Genomic DNA, 17,714 nt, shown 5'->3' with positions numbered 1-17,714 from the left:
TGAATATTACTAAGCATATGTGAAGAGATTGAATATTGCTCAGTTGATATTACTTTTTTGATGTCAAAGAGATTTTTTATTTTTTAACGGTCAAAATATTAATAACCAAGTTCCTACACAAGACGCTAAAGAGTTTAATGTGTTTCTTTCGTTCATTTTGTGTCATGTAAATATTGGTGTTAATCCCTTTTTGGTAACTCTATGGCAGTAGCGCTCACTTTTATAATTTTAACTATTATGTAATTTATGTTGTTTTCCTGCTCTTGATAAAGCTTTCATAAATATTTTGATAAAGTTTTTTAATTTTTGTGCAATATTCATTAATTTGTTCATTTTTCCTTCGGAACAATTTTTTTACAAAATACGTTACTGAACCCCATGCCTTAAACCATGCATCACAAATATTTGGATTATGCGAACTTCATTCTCAAATTTACTAAGAATGGTAATATTCCGTAATTTGAACATCTCTCCTTTAAAACAAGTTTTTAAAAGTGCGTATAATTCACATGAAAGGACTCGATACTAAATTGCAGTTAATATCTGCCTTTGCTGTAGATCATGTGAAATGATTTATATACGTTGAAACTGAAAGGCAAAATGATATAAATCAAGTAGAGAGACATTCAACTATCTGTCTGATTCAGAAGTTTGTTCACCTGAAAGGAATGGATACTAAATTGCAGTTACTATCTACCTTTGTTGTAGATCATGTGAAAGGATTTATATACGTGGTACTAAATTGCAGTTAATATCTGCCTTTGCTATGGGTGGCAAAAATACCCATGCCCATGGGTACCCGTGGGTAAAATCCGTCACGGGTATGGAGCGGGTAGCTAAACTGGTATCCACGGGTATAATAAATGGGTATTTGACTACCCATTATTATATGGACATAGACACGGATTGGATTGTATCCATACCTATGGGTACCCATACCCGATAATAAATTAAGTAAATTACTAATATATCTTTATATATCATATCTTATTACTTAAAGTTGGTACCTTATTGAAGAAAATTTTACCCCCCACCTAAAAATCCTCAATAATAACCTATTTTTATTTTAAATTTTTTTAATTCATCTTATTAAGTTCACCATTTCTACTTCATTCACATCATAAAACATATAGATTATATAAGAATCATGAATTTTCTATGAATTATGTATGATTAATGAAATTTGAGTGGATTATGTATGGATGTTTAAAAGTTGAAGTTTTTTGGTAATTAAAAAAAGTTATTATTTGTACCAAAAAATAAATAAATTCAAAACTCCATGGGTACCCATGGATACCTCAATACCCACGGGTACCGGTATAGTGAGTACCCACGAGGATACCGGGCGGGCACGGGTATCATACTTATCCAACGGGGCGGGGACGGGTATCATATTATCCGTACCCATGGGTATCCATTGACATCCCTAGCCTTTGCTGTAGATAATGTGAAAAGATTTATATACGTTGAAGCTAAAACACAAAATGATATAAATTAGGTAGAGAGACTTTCAGCTATCTATATGATGCAGAAGTTTGTTCGCCTGAAAGAACTGGATACTAAATTGCAGTTACTGTCTTTGCTGTAGATCATGTGAAATGATTTATATATGTTGAAGCTGAAAGTCAAAATGATATAAATCAGGCAGCTTTGGTAATAGGGTTTTCATTGATTTATAGATAGATATCAATTATTACTGGAAAAGTGTTTCTACCGCTGACAAAATATGTTTTCATTTGTTACTTGTGATCAAACCATTTTAAAGATTTAATTTTGTAATCCGTAATGCAAGAGTACTCTAAATATTGTATTATGGTTTATAATTATCTGTCATTTCACAATCTATCCTTCCAATATAATATTTTGTCAAATATATTACTGAACCCCCGTGCGAAGCACGGGTTTGTAACTAGTATTCTTTAAAAATCTTAAATTTAGAAATTTTTCTTTAAAAAGAATCAATTATGACAATTTTTTTAGGGATCAATTATTACAATTTTTAATGTATTGAATATACGAATTTCATAAAAATTTATTATTTAAAATTTTTAAAGAGTTAAAAGTGTGTTTCAAAAACACTAGTTATATTAAAAGCAAGGTTCCAATATAAAATGGACTCATAGAAAAATTGGTACATACATGATCATTTTATAATCTGAAGGTTCCAATATAAAAGCAAGGTTCCAATATAAAATGGACTCATATTAAAAATTAGTAAATAATCTGAAGTTGCATTTTTTCCTCCCTTAAACATGATCAAAATCACATAGAAGGAAAAGGATTAATCCTAGGCACAGGGACACAAATTAAAGGACGAGCCCTTGAAAGGGTTAACCCAGGTTTCTCTTCCATATTAACAATCCCATTACCACCTTTAACCTTCCACTCAAAACATTGAATCATAGCAGCAAGATTTGTTTGCACAACATGCAAAGCCAGAGAGGTTCCAGGGCATGCTCTTCTTCCACTCCCAAATGGAATCAAGTGAAAATGTTGACCCCTCACATCTAAATTTCCAACTTCACTAATAAACCTTTCTGGCCTAAACTCAAGTGGATTATCCCAATAATTAGGGTCCCTTCCAATAGACCATATATTAACAAACAATTGTGTCTTTGCTGGAATCTCATAGCCTTGGATTGTGCACTTTTCAGATGATTCTCTAACAATTAATGGACCTGTAGGGTGAATCCTTAGTGTTTCTTTGACTATTGCTTGAAGGTAAGGAAGGTTGATAATGTCTGATTCTTCTACTATTCTGTTGTTACCAACCACATCATTAATCTCTTGTCTTGCTCTTTCCATCATATGTGGGTTGTTAATTAGCTCTGCCAATGCCCATTCTATGGTTAGTGCTGAAGTGTCTGTTCCAGCAACAAATATGTCCTGCCAGATCATAAAGGGTATATCATCAAATTTTTGTCAAGTTTAAAAAACAAATTAAGCATGATCTATTGATATTTACTTCAAGCATAAAAAGTTTAGATTGGAAAGTCTAGTGATTTTAGGAGAAAAGGCACAGGTGATCTAAAATTTGGTTAGAAGTAAGTTAAGTTTTATAGTGTACCTAAAGAATATGTGTACCTAAGTTAAGTTTAGATTGTTTTAAAAAGAATATGTTGTCATATTTACTTAAAAAATTAGTGCAACAATTATTATAGTGTACCTAAAGTTTTTTTTTTTTTTTTTTTCCTTTTAAGTTTGGCATTGTAGAAGTGAATAAAAGGAAAATGCAATATTTGGTCTAGACTCAACTAGATCTTGACTATTTAAGCCAATCAATGATCACGGCCGTTGGATCAAGATAAGAAGTTTCATATTTATTTTAAAAACAAATTCAAAATACGAGTTACTTGATCTTGATCTACCGACAAAAATGGATTGACTACATAGTATTTAATGTGCTTATAATTTAAATATGAGTCACTTGTCACTTACCAAGATGAAGGCTTTTATGTTCTCCATTTTCAATTTGATTTCAGAGCTCTCATCTTCAAGAACATCCAATAAAATATCAAGTAGATCCTTAATTTGACCTTCTCCTCCACCAACTTCCTTTCTCTTCCTCCTTACTTCTTGATGCTCCTTGATAATCCTCTCCATCATGGAATCAAACCTGTCCCTAATTTCCCGTAACCCTTTGCTAAACCCCTGGACATCCCAGTTCTTAAAAAACCAAATAAAATCAGAAATATTAAACTTCCCCGTAAGATGTACAGTGTCTTGCACCAACTTCCTCACCTCTTCAGCTTCACCATCATTTTCACTACAAGTTTGACTCATAATCATCCTCGAAATAACGTTATTCGACAACTTCAAAAGCTCTCTTCCAACATCAATAACCTCATTTTCCTTCCCTTTCTTGAGCAAAAAACTAACAAACCTTGTTGTCTCTTGTCTCCTTAAAGGAAGAAGTTGACTCAATGTGTTACCACCAAGAAGTTCAGACATGCATATTTTCTTGATGAATTTCCAAAAAGGTCCATATGGAGCAAATGAAAAATCTTGTGAGCCATATGTTAGATAATCAACAGCTGAACTTTGAGGACGGTTGGAGAAATAGGTTTCGTGAGTTTTAAGAAACTCTTTAGCAGATTCTGGTGTGGAAGCTACAACACAAGGCATAGAACCAAGGAAAAGGTGTATTATAGGTCCATATTTTGTTGAAATTTTGCGAAGTCCTTGGTGAGGTATTGAACCAATAAGGTGAAGATGTCCAATGATTGGTAAAGATAATGGACTTGGAGGTAAATTAGATTTCTTGTATTTTCTTGTGAATATGGCTTTTGCAAAAATTGTGGATACTAGCCATATGATGAAAAGTAAGATGTAACCTTGGTAATCAACCATGTTATTTAAGTAATTGAAAATATGTTGGTTACACCGCTGAATTGTATCGTATATAAGAAGGAAAAAACTATAGCATATATTGATCAATTTATATTGTATTTTGTGTTTGATATTTGTTATTTGTTTTGGAAAAGGACGACTATTATGTGTAGCTCTCAAGTTCTTTTAGGAAGGCCTAGGACGGCAACATATACTTAAAATGTGTGACTGATTCCAAACTCGGAAGAAAATAAAATGTCACCGAATGTCTGTGTTTGCAAAGATAGCTCTGTTTGTCGGGTTCAATATATATTGTACACATGCAATGGTATCTTGACGTAATCTATAGATACAAACGTGTGCTGTTACAATCGGTGATAAAAAGATAAACATATAGTTGAAATTTTAATAGTTTTACGGTTTGTTCACTACAAGAAATCACTGAAATTCCGAGGCACAAAACTCCTGGGTAATCGTCTATTTCTCCTCGGAATGTCGCTTTTTTCTGAGGAACTCATTTCCTGGAAAAATAGTTGGTTGCAATCCCATTACCGAGGAAATTTCCGAGGAACTTTTGTTTCCGAGGAAGAATGTCCTCGGAATATTGATTTGACAGCTGAGCCACAGACTGACGAGACTGACACTAAAGTGACTATAATTTCCAAGGAACTTTGTCCTCGGAATGTAATTTAGTTTAAAAATTAATTAAATTTTGGACCGCCAGATAATATGAATTATTGTCCGTTGGTTCATTATCTATTTCCACTGAATCAGAAACATTATCATCTTTCTTCTCTTCTTCCGCCTCTAACGACCCCATACACACCTCCGGTTAACAAGTTCATTGTATACCATAGAAGAATCAGAAACGCTGCCATTTGTCTAACAGCAACCTCACCCAATTTCTTCACCTACTTGAACAACTTCCACCATTTCTTCTCAACATTCTATTATGCCTAGACTTCTTAGATCTGTTATATTTTTCAGATCTGTCCCTGTTTGATGTAAATCCAGCCTCCTTTGTATTTGTTTTTTGTGTCACAAAATTCAACTTTCATCGATGAAAATCTCACTAGAACTTCAATCTCCTCTTTCCTTTCTCCTTGTGATTTCTTAACAAGTATTTGTGGACAAATAAATATTGGTACTTATGGACAAGTGGTCAAGTGCTCAACAAGACTGAACACTAAAACAGAACTTAGTCATCAACTCATCAGTGGTATAATATTAAAATGAACCTAATAGGCAAAATGACTGAGAAATTATGAAATGAAAATAAAAATACAAAGACTGTAATTTTCCTGGAAAAGATGCAGGGGGAGATATAATAGACACAACACATTGAAATAGTGAAATATACAACACCGCGTGTTTTCTTCAAAATTTTGATTTTACCTAAACTCTTGCCACAAAACAGGAACTTCATAATCTGGAAATTGTTTCCTCCTTCTTTATTGATGCTGTTGTGGTGTGTTTTGGAGCCTCTCTATCTTTCTCTCGTGAAACATGTTTTTTAAGGGATTTAAGAAAGAATTATAGTGATAAAGAATAAAGTGTTATGTTTTTTGAGGGATGATAAATTTAAGAAAGAATTGTAGCGATAAAGAATAGGGTGTTTATGTTTTTTGAGGGATGATAAACAACACAAGTAGGACGGTCATATAAGAATAGAGTGTTTGCGTTTGTTATGACTTCAACTGGGTCTACCAATACTGACAAAGCGTGCTAAACAATACATAACTTGCATTCCGAGGAACTTTTTCCTCGGTATTTAATCTAGAAAGGCGGGTCATACTGATTATGCAGTAGGAAGAGCAGAGATTCCTGACATGTGCATACCGAGGAAAAAGTTCCTCGGAATTACCTCTATTTAGCGAGAAACGATGGTTCCTCGGAATTTTTTGGTCGGAATTACCATCATTTCTTGTAGTGGTTAGACACAAGTGTGTGTGTGTATATATATATATATTCTTATTTCTTATTTCGTTATCTCTATATGTGAGAAAGTCTTGGTTTTAGACACTCTATTTAGTCATATATGCATAAAAGTAAAAAAAAAAAAAACATAATAAATAAAATAATGTGAATTTAAATAAAAAGTTATATGATTTGTTATATTATTTAAATATATTCTATGAGCATTTGTTAAAAGACACCAACTAATTTTTATGAAGGTGTCTTTTAGCAAAGTTATAACTAAAAAGTGGAAATCACACCTTGAGGTGTGGATTGCTAAAAGACACCTTCATGGGTGACTTCTAGCAAAACCCATTTTCTTTTATGTTAAGATTAGGTGTAATTAACTAAGATTTTCAAGTAAACTCTTGATATGTCTGGTTATAAAAAATGCTTGTTTCGTTATATTGATGAGTAATTTTTGTTATCAATGATTTTCGACGTTATATTTTGAAATTGATTATTTAACTTAGAAAGCACCTGACAATTAAAAACTTTTTTATCCAACGTATATGAAATAATTTTATCATCATAATGTTATTATATTGATTAACTGTGTAAGACATTTGAAATTAATAGATACGATAAATCTTTTGTTGTTTTCTTAACAGATAAATGTATAATGAGCGATATGTAAAGTGTGACTTAAATATATTTTCGATCAAAAGAATACATTAGAAAAATAGTTAGTGAAATAAAATCTCAACACATCTTTTCAGTCCATAAAGTTTTTATTATATTTTAGTTTATGTTACAAACAACTTTTCTAAACTCTAACTTGAGATTGTAAAAATAATTGAGCGGTTAAAATATTAATAAGTCATTGTGAATACGATAAAAAAAAGGGCGATGCTATTTATCGCGACAGAGTAGCCCACGAGAATTTCACGAATGTGCTTTTTCTTTCTAAAATAACATTAAACAATAAGTTCTTAATGCAGCTAAAGGTGTTTATTCCAACAATTCAAAAGAAATCACCGCTCATATATGTGAAAATATATATCATCCATTTATCTTGAGACTATTGTTAATCCACTTTCATGACTATATCACATAGATGAAGTGGAGAGAGAATAATAGTGCCATGCAAAGAAATATGAAGTGGGTGGAAGACGTGGGATCAGGCCGTCCCCGACAATTCGGAGGCCCCGTTATAATCTTGACAATTTTTCATTTAAAAATAATTGAAAAAAATCTAAAGACTTTTACCCGCAGACAAATAGGCATTTACCTATGTACAATGCATAATTGACAGCAAAATTGCTGTTTTTAGACTTTTACCTACGGAAAAAGGACATTTAGTGACGGATTTCGGCCGTAGGTACAAGTTTTTTTTTCATTTTTTCCAATTTTTGAGGCCCCTCTAAGTTTTAGGCCCTGTGCCAAGGGCCTTGATGCACTTGCACAGGGCCGGCCCTGCGTGGGATAACAAAAGACCAAGACCAAGATTGGAAGAAACACATAGGGCAAAAATGATAAAAAAAAAAAAAAAAAAAAAAAAAGGAGTTGGTGTGCCATATCATGATATTCTCGTGATGCTTAACTTTGCGAGATTAAGCATTATCCTAAAAACAATACTTTTATAACACTATAAAGCTTTGTACCAAAAAAAATTAACACTATAAAGCTAAAAAGCAACAAATATATTTTTTACTGAGAATTCTGTACGACTTATATTTTCATTTGGACATAATTTTTTATTAGGTGAAATTTGATACTACTACGTCATTATTGCCAAGTCTGTTTTTTTTTTTTTTAGGGAATTGCCAAGTCTGTTGTTCTCTTATGATTTGTTTGTGAGAGCATCATTAAACGAATATTATATAAGAATAATGGAAACTAATGCCAAAAAATTATAGCATAAACCAAACTCCAAACACATAAACCATAACAACAATGGGACCATCTAATATATTTATTGATAATCATGTACCCCTAACAAATCTAAATTCAAAACAATGACACAAAATTCAAAACCTAACATCACGGTAGGTGTCATATGAACATATTATAATGCAAGGTAATAACAATAGTACTACTTTTATTTTCCTAAACACAACATTTATCTTATTTAAAATGCACTAATCACAAACTTAAAAAGGATTAAAACAAGTAACAGGGTAACAAACTAGAGGTTTTGCTAATCCAGCAGAAAATGATGACCCTTCTTCCATATCAACCTTATCACCACCTTTAATTTTCCATTCAAAACATTGAATCAATGCAGCAATTGTCACATGTATAACCGTCAAAGCAAGTGATGAACCAGGACAACCCCTCCTACCAAATCCAAATGGAATATACCTAAAATCATCACCATCCATTTTATTCATATGTTCATGATCTTCACCGTTGATTCCATCACCACCTACTAAGAATCTCTCAGGTATATACTCCTCAGGGTTGACCCATGATTGTGGGTCCCTCATAATGGCATATACATTGACAAGTGTCCTAGTATGAGCTTTTATATCATAGCCGTTGATTTTGCAATCTTCTGATGATTGTCTAAGAGCAAACGGTGCCGTTGGATGAAGTCTTAGCACTTCCTTCACACATGCTTGTAAGTAAGGCATTTTTGGAATGTCTGATTCTTTAACCAATCTATTAGTGCCTACAACATCATTAATCTCAGCCCTTAATTTCTTCAATATTTTAGGGTTGTTCATTATCTCAGCCATGGTCCATTGCATTGCCACTGAGGATGTGTCTGTTCCAGCGAGGAAAATGTCCTTGCATTTGCATAAACAAGTATAATAATCTCGTTAATTTGAACTCACCATGTGCTTAGTATGTTTTTGAACTTTGAATTCACAAAATTTGATTTAATCCCTTCTGATTTTAGTAAAATATAGATGTTGGGTTAAAATTATGAATTATATAGGATGAAATCAGGAGAAAACATCCAAGATATGTATAAATGATTTATTCATGTGATAAATCATCTTAGAGCTCTTGAAAAGTCTTTCAATAATAAAGATTTAATTAATATGTAGTATTACACTTTTTCTAGATAAGTCTACAAGAAAATAACTTCATGATAGAATTATAAGAGCTAAATTTAATTTATACAAACTTTGTGTAAAAAAAGCAACATATATGATGAGACAATTGACACAAACCCAATTGAACTTAAAGAAAGCAACATATATGATGAGATTAAAAATCAAAAGCTTTGATACAAGGGCAATTAAAAGAACACGAGAATTTGGGAGAACACGGAGATAGAAAGATGGGTTACCAATTTTTTTTTTTTTTTGCACAAGAAGATGGGTTACCAATTACCATGAAAGGTTGCAGCATATAGGAAGTCATGTGTTTTGAGGAAAATGTTTTACGTGGGTAAAAGAGTAATATTTCAGCTATGATGTTTCATTCCATTGCATACACCCCAAATTGGGGGGGGAATGAAAATTTGAAGGATTGAATGGAATGTGATGGAATGGGTTCCATTATGTTCCATTCATTTTTTGCAAATCCAAACAATGGAATTTAATTATTTACCACTTCATTCCATCAATCTAAACATAGCCTTAGGTTACCTCTCCACCAATTTTAGCCATATTGTCATCTAACACCAATCGTGGTGGTAGGAAGTAGGTTAACTTTTTTGAAGGGACTTGTAGGTTAACTTGTTTTGTCACTTTTTTTATATGCAACTTGTTTTGTCACTTATTTGTGGTGCCATATTTGTGTGACTTCCTCAATAAAATTCTAAGCGCATAAATCCTATAGAAACAAAAAAAATGTATTGAACTCTATTTATGCAAAATAAATGAGATGATAAATATAATGGAAAAGAAAAACAACTTACAAGGAAGAACGCCTTGATATCATTCCTTGTTAACCTCTCTTCAGCGTTTTCATTTCTATACACTTCTAATAGGATATCCATCATGTCTCCTTGACAATCCTCAGTGTTTATTCTCTCTTCATGTTCCTTCAAGAAACCTTCCAAAATCTTGTCAAATTCCCCCACTATTTTCGTAAGCTTTTTCCCATAACCAAACAAGTCAAACTTCCCCAAAGGTCCAAGTACTTCACCCATACTCAATTTAGCTCCTACATGCATAAACTCCCGAACCAAACATTGAATAACCTTAGGATCAATATTGTATTTTTGAAAGCATGTGGTTCCCATGCTCATACGACACAAGATGTTATTGGTCAAAGTAGTCAAGTCCAAACCCAAATCCGTTGACCTATTTTCACTTGAGCATACCTCAAGAGACTTCAAGAGTTTCTCTAATTCTTGCTCTCTAATATGTATGAAGTGACCAAGTTGAGAGCTAGATAGTAATTTAGTAACGCATATTTTTTTCATGAATCTCCAATAAGGACCATATGGGGCAGTGATGAAATAAGACCCTTCGTATAAGTAATCATGAGAGGATCCAAATTGGGGTCGGTAGCTAAAATTAAGGTCATGTGTTTTCATGACTTGTTTGGCAACTTGTGCATTGGAGACAACTATAGAAGTTGAGGCACCAAGATTGAGCTGAATTAAAGGACCATATTGGTGAGAAAGTGTTTGGAATGATTTTGGTATCACTGAGCCTAGATGGTGAAGGTGGCCTATTATGGGTAGTGATCTTGGGCATGGTGGGGGTTTAAATTTGGAGCTACCATTTGTGGTTCGTTTATTGTTGACAATTAATGTGAAAATTAGCAAAGCTAGAAGAAAGGAGAAGATGTAGAAGAAAATAGTAGCACCATCAAATGCCATGGCTTAATTTAGGGAGAAATGATTTGTTTCTTGGAGTTAATTAAAAGCTTACAAGAGGCAAAACATCTATTATGTGATATCTTACTTATATCGAATCAGCTGCTTTTTTAATCAATAAAAATAAAATCCCAAATTGCTTAGTCATAGCATAATCCATAAAAATCATTTTAACAAATTAATATTAATTTCTGCTTTAAAAGCCGCTTTCATCCAACATTAGACTAGTTTTTTAAAATAAGATAGTTAATAGTAACTATACAACTCTTTAACTTTAGAAAAAATAAATAAATGATGAATTATTTGTTATAATAATAATTCATTACAAATAATAATAAATTATTTGTTATATTATAACATTATCAGACTACAATTATGTCTTATAAAATACACGTATAATTGTACTACAAACGAAATTATAAGTATAAAATTTGTTCACGTGAAATTTGATACGACATATTGTTTTCCTTTTCGGTTATTGTTAAAAGAGTCACATTCTACGCAGTACAATCTATATATCTTTGTAAAGGAAATTTAATCTAATCATATGCAAGCATTATGTCTATGCGGCACTTCTAAAAAGCTTTGTCACACTATCTAAAAAGTATTGTACAAAGAGTTCTCTCACTCTCTTTAAACCTTTCAACCCTCCACTATACCAATTTAATGTCTAATTATATTATAATAATAATAATATAACTCCTACAACAAAAGACTAATACATTAAATTAAAAATGTAAATACATATATTAATACAAATTAGTTTGCCTATTTTTAGACCCATTGTCTTCTTGCATAAAGGAAAAAAAATCTGCCTCTTTTTTTGTTAAAAAAATAATTTTACAACTATCCAACATAAAAGTGTAACTCTCCATTAATTTTACAACTTCTTTTCCCATTCACATTCTTATTTCTTATTACTCACAATTTATCTTTATAAAAAAATAAGATTCGAAACTAGGAAAAATAGATATAAGTAAACATAAATTAAGTGGATAAAAAATAAGTAGGAAAAGAAACAAATAGGAGCTCTGTTCGGGTACCCCCCCCCCCCCCCCCCCCCCCCCCCCCCCCCCCCCCCCCCCCCCCGCGGCTCGTAGTTGAGAAGAGCTTTAGTTTAGGAAAGGGGTAAAGGGGTGTGATCCCTCTCGTTGAGAGTCAAGGGTCTCCAGGAGTAGAAGGCACATCCTGGATCTATTAAGCCGGCAAGGGTTCAGAATTGGCTTTCACGACCGCAAAGGGGCCATCTCTCAATCGGAGCAGATGAACCTCTATCTAAAATCTAAAGTAAAGACCTCTGTAAGCACATCATAATGTCTGATATAGATCTTTCTTCTACTCCTCTTAGGAGTTCATACTTTACCATTCTCCGATCAGCTCATCTGGTTATCGAGCTAAGAGAAGCAAATAAGGGTCGGGCCCGGAGTTTGCCATGACTGATCATAGTTTTCGAAAGAAGATCGAGAAATGAAGCCAAGACCCTTCTACCGTACCGAATTACGCTTTCACCAGGAGCGTAGCGAAAAACAAACAGTAAGATTAGCTTGATTGACCAGAGAGAGTTTCCAGCGACGATAGCTGATTCTTTCTTGCGGGGTCGAGGTCGAAAGAGGTCCAACCCGAGCTCGAACCTTCGTGTGAACCCACACCCACTATGGAGTTGGATCCACCGGACGAATGGCTAGTAGTGGGAAGTACAGGGGAGACGAGAATATCGAATAAAACCGAATACAAGTTATAAATGGTCAAGCTATATCTAACAAATATAAAAGCCACTTATAAAATAGATTTATATATTTATAGTAGAGCTAGTCTAGCACGAATTCTGCTCACGAGCGGAAAAAGAGATGAACATCATGGATTGGTGGCATTGTCCACGGAGAAACCACCCCAAAGCCAAGTAACTATGGTATCTCCTACTACAGGTATGGCACTAGCTAAGCTTGTAATTACTGTTATTTTGGATATCCACGCACAATAAATTATTTCCGGTCCCTTCTATTCTCAATTATTATGTATACACTAATTTTTTTTTTTGACAAAATTTATGTATACACTATTGACAATCTCTCATAAAAACCATTGTGTGTGTCTCATAATATCTCTAAACTTAAAACTATAACCAATAAAAAAATTAATTCAATCCATTTAAAAGTAACGTCCATATATATGCCCAGAAAATTATAAAAATCATACTCACCAACTTTTTAATTACGTCAACGTAATTGGATGTAGTATCCCTTAACATTCCTACAAATCTAATCTTAAAAATAGAAAAATTCAGTGCATAATTTTTCATATTCACTCTAACCTTTTATAACCACCATCTATGTCACATTCATTTTCTACTCTTTCCTACACATTATATATGACAATTTGACTCAATCTTTGAGCATTTCATTAATAGTGCTATTGATACAACCATATTCATTTGCAGAAAAAAATATTGTATATTCTTTTATGTTATGCAAGCTAAAAGAATGAAATTTTCACTCCACACATGAAATTTTTTTTTGCCCTACTTTATTCCCAAAAATACAAAAATACCCTACTTTTTCGGAAAATTGCAAAAATGCCCTACTTTTCAGTACCACACCATTTCCAGTAGCGAGGTACCCTAAAATTTTTTGTCCTTGCTATACCTCGCAACTCCAAGTTGCATGGTAGTTTCTTATTTTTTTTTTTGAAATTTTTTAAATAACACGCAAGTCCATCTTGCGTTATATTTTGTGGGTTTTTTTTTTAAATTTTTAAATACCTCTCAACTTGGAGTTGAGAGGTATAATAAAGACAAAAAATTTCATAAAACATGGGACACGTAAATGCATGCAAAATTAATAATAATAAATTAGAATTAACTTAATTTTAATAAACTAATAAAAATTATATAACAAATAAAATTACCATACAAGAAAGTCAACAATTATTATAAATGCCCTCCTGTCCCACACCCTCGTCTTCGACGATTTCTTCCACGATTTACTTGAGAGTCATGTTGGTCTTCGTCATTGTTATATGTAGTTGGTTGTATCTGACTACCATAACCCAACGACAACGACACATCGTGTTCCCGTGTTGGCCATCCCATATCCAGAAATTGTTCATTGGAGTTGAGCAAAGCCGGAGAGAAGTGAGATAGTAGGTTTGTTGGTGTTGGTGGGTAGTTTTGGTTGGTGTACATTGGGTATTGTGGGTTGTTGTAGGGTATTAGACGGTCCAGCTTGGTTTGGGTCATTATAGGAGAAGTAGTTGGTGTTCGATGTGCTAGCTTGGTTTGGGTCATTGTAACCATAGTTTGGCATGGAATTTTGTTGGTAAGTTGACTGATAATGGGGCTCATATGCATTTCTCGGGGAGGTATATGGTGGTGGTTGGATGATATTTTGTTGGGGGGTGTCGAGAAATTCATACATTACAGAACCGTGAATGTTTTATGTTGTATGTGGTTGGGATTGATGATCTTGTAGTAGAGAAAAAATGTCTTGATCCCAAAAATCATCATGAATTGGTGTTTGGTTGTTGTGAATTTCAGGTTCACGTTCCGGCTCTTGTTCTTCGTCTGGATCTGGATCTGAATATGATGGTTTTGTGTCAACCGAAATACTTAGACGTGGGTTGCATGTGGTTGTCAACCACTCAATATACCCATGAGTTGGGGTGAGTGATCTTGGCCGCATGCGAGGTAAAGTATAACGTCGTCGGTTGTCCCAATGTTCGCACTCTTCTGGAAAGCGAACAGACTTGATAGATGGGAGATTGGAAACATGAAGGATCTTCATACATGTGTCTCAACAGACTTGACGCAAAATCATCGGAAACTTAGTTACAATGTCATATGTGAAAGTGTTATGTCACTACTTCATGTGGATGATTCAATTACAGTGAAGGTTATAATTGCACACATCCGAGAGAAGTTTAATTACACAATTTCATACAGAAAGGCATGGAGAGCAAAAAATAAGGCGATTGAATCCATTTATGGTAACTGGGAGGAGTCTTATAAAGAACTACCACAGTGGTTGATGGTTATGGAAAAAGATTTGCCAGGAACAATTATTGATTTTCAAACGGTCCCATCAACAGAAGTGGTCAATGAGACTGTCTTCAAGCGTCTCTTTTGGGCCTTTCGTCTGTGCATCTTGGGTTTCGAATTCTGCAAACCAATTGTCCAGATTGACGCAACTTGGTTGTATGGTAAATACAAAGGAACATTGTTGTTAGCTGTTGCGCAAGATGGGAACAACAAGATATTTCCCATTGCTTTCGCAATCGTGGAAGGCGAGACCAAGGAGGCATGGAGTTTCTTTCTGAAAAATCTAAGGCATAATGTCACCCCACAGGCGACATATGCCTCATTTCTGATAGACATGTTTCGATAAAGAGCGCGTATGATGATCCACAGAATGGATGGCACGATGCTCCGACAAGCCATGTGTTTTGTGTCCGACACATTGCACAAAACTTTATGCGATCGTTCAAGGATGGAGAACTTAAGAAGAAAGTTGAAGGCATGGTTAAAAATTATATCTCTTTCCTTGTAAATTCGACATATTATTTGTGTAAATAACATGCATCTAACTTTTTTCAAAACAATGCAGGTTACGCCATGAACATCCCAACATTCGAATATTACCGCTCTGAAATCGCTGTTGCAGACCGAAAGGCTTTAGCATGGGTGGACAACATTCCTAAAGAAAAGTGGACTCAATCACATGATGATGGTCGATGATGGGGCCACATGACAAGTAACTTGGTAGAGTCATAAAACAACGTGTATAAGGGTATTCGAGGACTCCCGATCACAGCTATTGTGAAAGCATCATATTACAGGTTGGCGGCCTTGTTTGCTAAAGAGGACATAAGGCAGCGACAAGGGTAAATTCTGGTGAGCCATTCTCAGAAAACATCATGAAATATCTCAGGGATGAGGTGATTAAATCCAACAGTCATCATGTCACTCAGTTTAACCGGGATTAGTATACCTTCTCCGTCCGTGAAACCATCGACCATAAAGAAGGATTACCAAAGGGAGAATACAAGGCGGACCTGCAAAATAAATGGTGTGACTGTGGATGATTCAGAGCGTTACACCTACCATGCTCACATGTCATTGCCGCATGTTTTAGCTTTTCTCACGACTACAAGACTTTTGTCGATCCAAAATTCTCGAATGAGTGTGTATACGCCGTATACAACATCCACTTCGACGTGGTTCACCACCAGACATATTGGCCTGATTATGAAGGACTGAAGGTGGTTCCCAACAAGTCCATGCGTCGGGTAAAGAAAGGTCGTCCACCAATTACTCGCATTAGGACCGAGATGGACGATGTGGAAACCGAGAGAAGATGCGGCGTTTATAGGATGCCTGGTCATTCCCGCAAAGATTGCATTAATATTAGACATCAGTAGAAATGTAGTATTTAATATTTATTGTATTTCGTTTTATTTTTTATTTTATAAATATTATGATTATTATTATAATTACCTTTTTTTAAATTAAGTTATTATAATTAATTTTGCATGCATTTACGTGTCCCCTGTTTTATGAAATTTTTTGTCTTTATTATACCTCTCAACTCCAAGTTGAGAGGTATTTAAAAATTAAAAAAAAAAAACCCACAAAATATAACGCAAGATGGACTTGCGTGTTATTTAAAAAATTTCAAAAAAAAAAAAAAAAATAAGAAACTACCATGCAACTTGGAGTTGCGAGGTATAGCAAGGACATAAAATTTTAGGGTACCTCGCTACTGGAAATGGTGTGGTACTGAAAAGTAGGCATTTTTGCAATTTTCCGAAAAAGTAGGGTATTTTTATATTTTTGGGAATAAAGTAGGGCACAAAAAAAAATTCCCACACATATCGTGCTAATGGATGAAAATGTATTCTTAATTACTGCTTTGGAACATGAACTACTATTCTTTTCTATCCTTAACTATTGTGTATATAAATATGTGATTCACAAGTGTTAAATATTTGAGGTACAAGTTTTGGTTTTTGGGTCATCATCATTTTCTCCAAGCAACTCTTGCATGATACCACTTCAATTATGTATTGTAGTTTTCCCATCCGCCTTACCATTCATATGCCTTGAATCTTCATTAGTTACTATGAGTTGATAGGGATTTAAGTTACTCTTCCTTTTTTTTTTTTTCTTTCTTTAACCCTTATTGTGGATATTTACATTTCATCTGGATTAAGGAGATTTAGGTATAGGTTGCTTGGAAGATTTAGGAGATTGTATTTTGAGTTATTTAAGTGTCGACAAGGTTTATTTTGAGTTGCAAGGTTAGAGAAAGTTATATACATATTTTAATTTTTTTTCATGATAGCTTTCCAATGGGCATGTAGAAGTACTCTTCACACCATATAAAATTTTTAATTAAAGTAAATATATTATATGTTTTAACTATTCAATAAAAGTTTACTTATTAAATAAAATAAATGAATTAGTATTTTCCTTTTAAACCAAAATTAAGTGCATATTTGCACATGATAGAAAAACCTTAAATTACATTTTGAAGTCAAATTTATATAGTTGTTCAAATATGATGTGTCATTGTACAAGTTTCTTTCCAAAAATTCTTTTATTTCATAAATAAATAATATTCAAAAAATTTAATAGTCCTCAAACTTGATAATATCAAATAATACCCAAAATATATTATATAAGTGCATTCTAATGAATCTTGTGCAATGAGAA

The 17,714-nt window shown here is 33.6% G+C and overlaps 2 protein-coding genes and 2 pseudogenes across 2 annotated transcripts; 1 reads left to right on the top strand and 3 right to left on the bottom strand.

Moving 5' to 3' along the window:
* Positions 1-2,177: 2,177 nt before the first annotated feature.
* LOC146909883 (cytochrome P450 93A2-like) lies at positions 2,178-4,678 on the bottom strand. The gene is made up of 2 exons (XM_085725990.1): positions 3,439-4,678; positions 2,178-2,886 (listed from the first exon to the last, which is right to left on the bottom strand). The coding sequence occupies exons 1-2, from the start codon at positions 4,348-4,350 to the stop codon at positions 2,263-2,265; spliced, it is 1,536 nt and encodes a 511-aa protein (XP_085582116.1). The 5' UTR covers positions 4,351-4,678; the 3' UTR covers positions 2,178-2,262.
* Positions 4,679-8,173: 3,495 nt separating this feature from the next.
* On the bottom strand, positions 8,174-11,070 carry LOC146909882 (3,9-dihydroxypterocarpan 6A-monooxygenase-like). Its single transcript, XM_085725725.1, has 2 exons — positions 10,100-11,070; positions 8,174-9,017 (listed from the first exon to the last, which is right to left on the bottom strand). The coding sequence occupies exons 1-2, from the start codon at positions 11,009-11,011 to the stop codon at positions 8,379-8,381; spliced, it is 1,551 nt and encodes a 516-aa protein (XP_085581851.1). The 5' UTR covers positions 11,012-11,070; the 3' UTR covers positions 8,174-8,378.
* Positions 11,071-13,885: 2,815 nt separating this feature from the next.
* Positions 13,886-14,754, bottom strand: LOC146909881 (uncharacterized; annotated as a pseudogene).
* Positions 14,755-14,757: 3 nt separating this feature from the next.
* On the top strand, positions 14,758-16,420 carry LOC146909880 (uncharacterized; annotated as a pseudogene).
* Positions 16,421-17,714: the final 1,294 nt, after the last annotated feature.

The sequence above is a fragment of the Medicago sativa genome, chromosome 7, assembly GCF_051527215.1.
Source record: "Medicago sativa cultivar Bolivia chromosome 7, Bolivia_mono, whole genome shotgun sequence".
Classification (NCBI taxonomy): domain Eukaryota; kingdom Viridiplantae; phylum Streptophyta; class Magnoliopsida; order Fabales; family Fabaceae; genus Medicago; species Medicago sativa.
The sequence above is the reverse complement of the archived record's forward strand: the minus strand, read 5'-3'. Positions and strand labels throughout refer to the sequence as shown.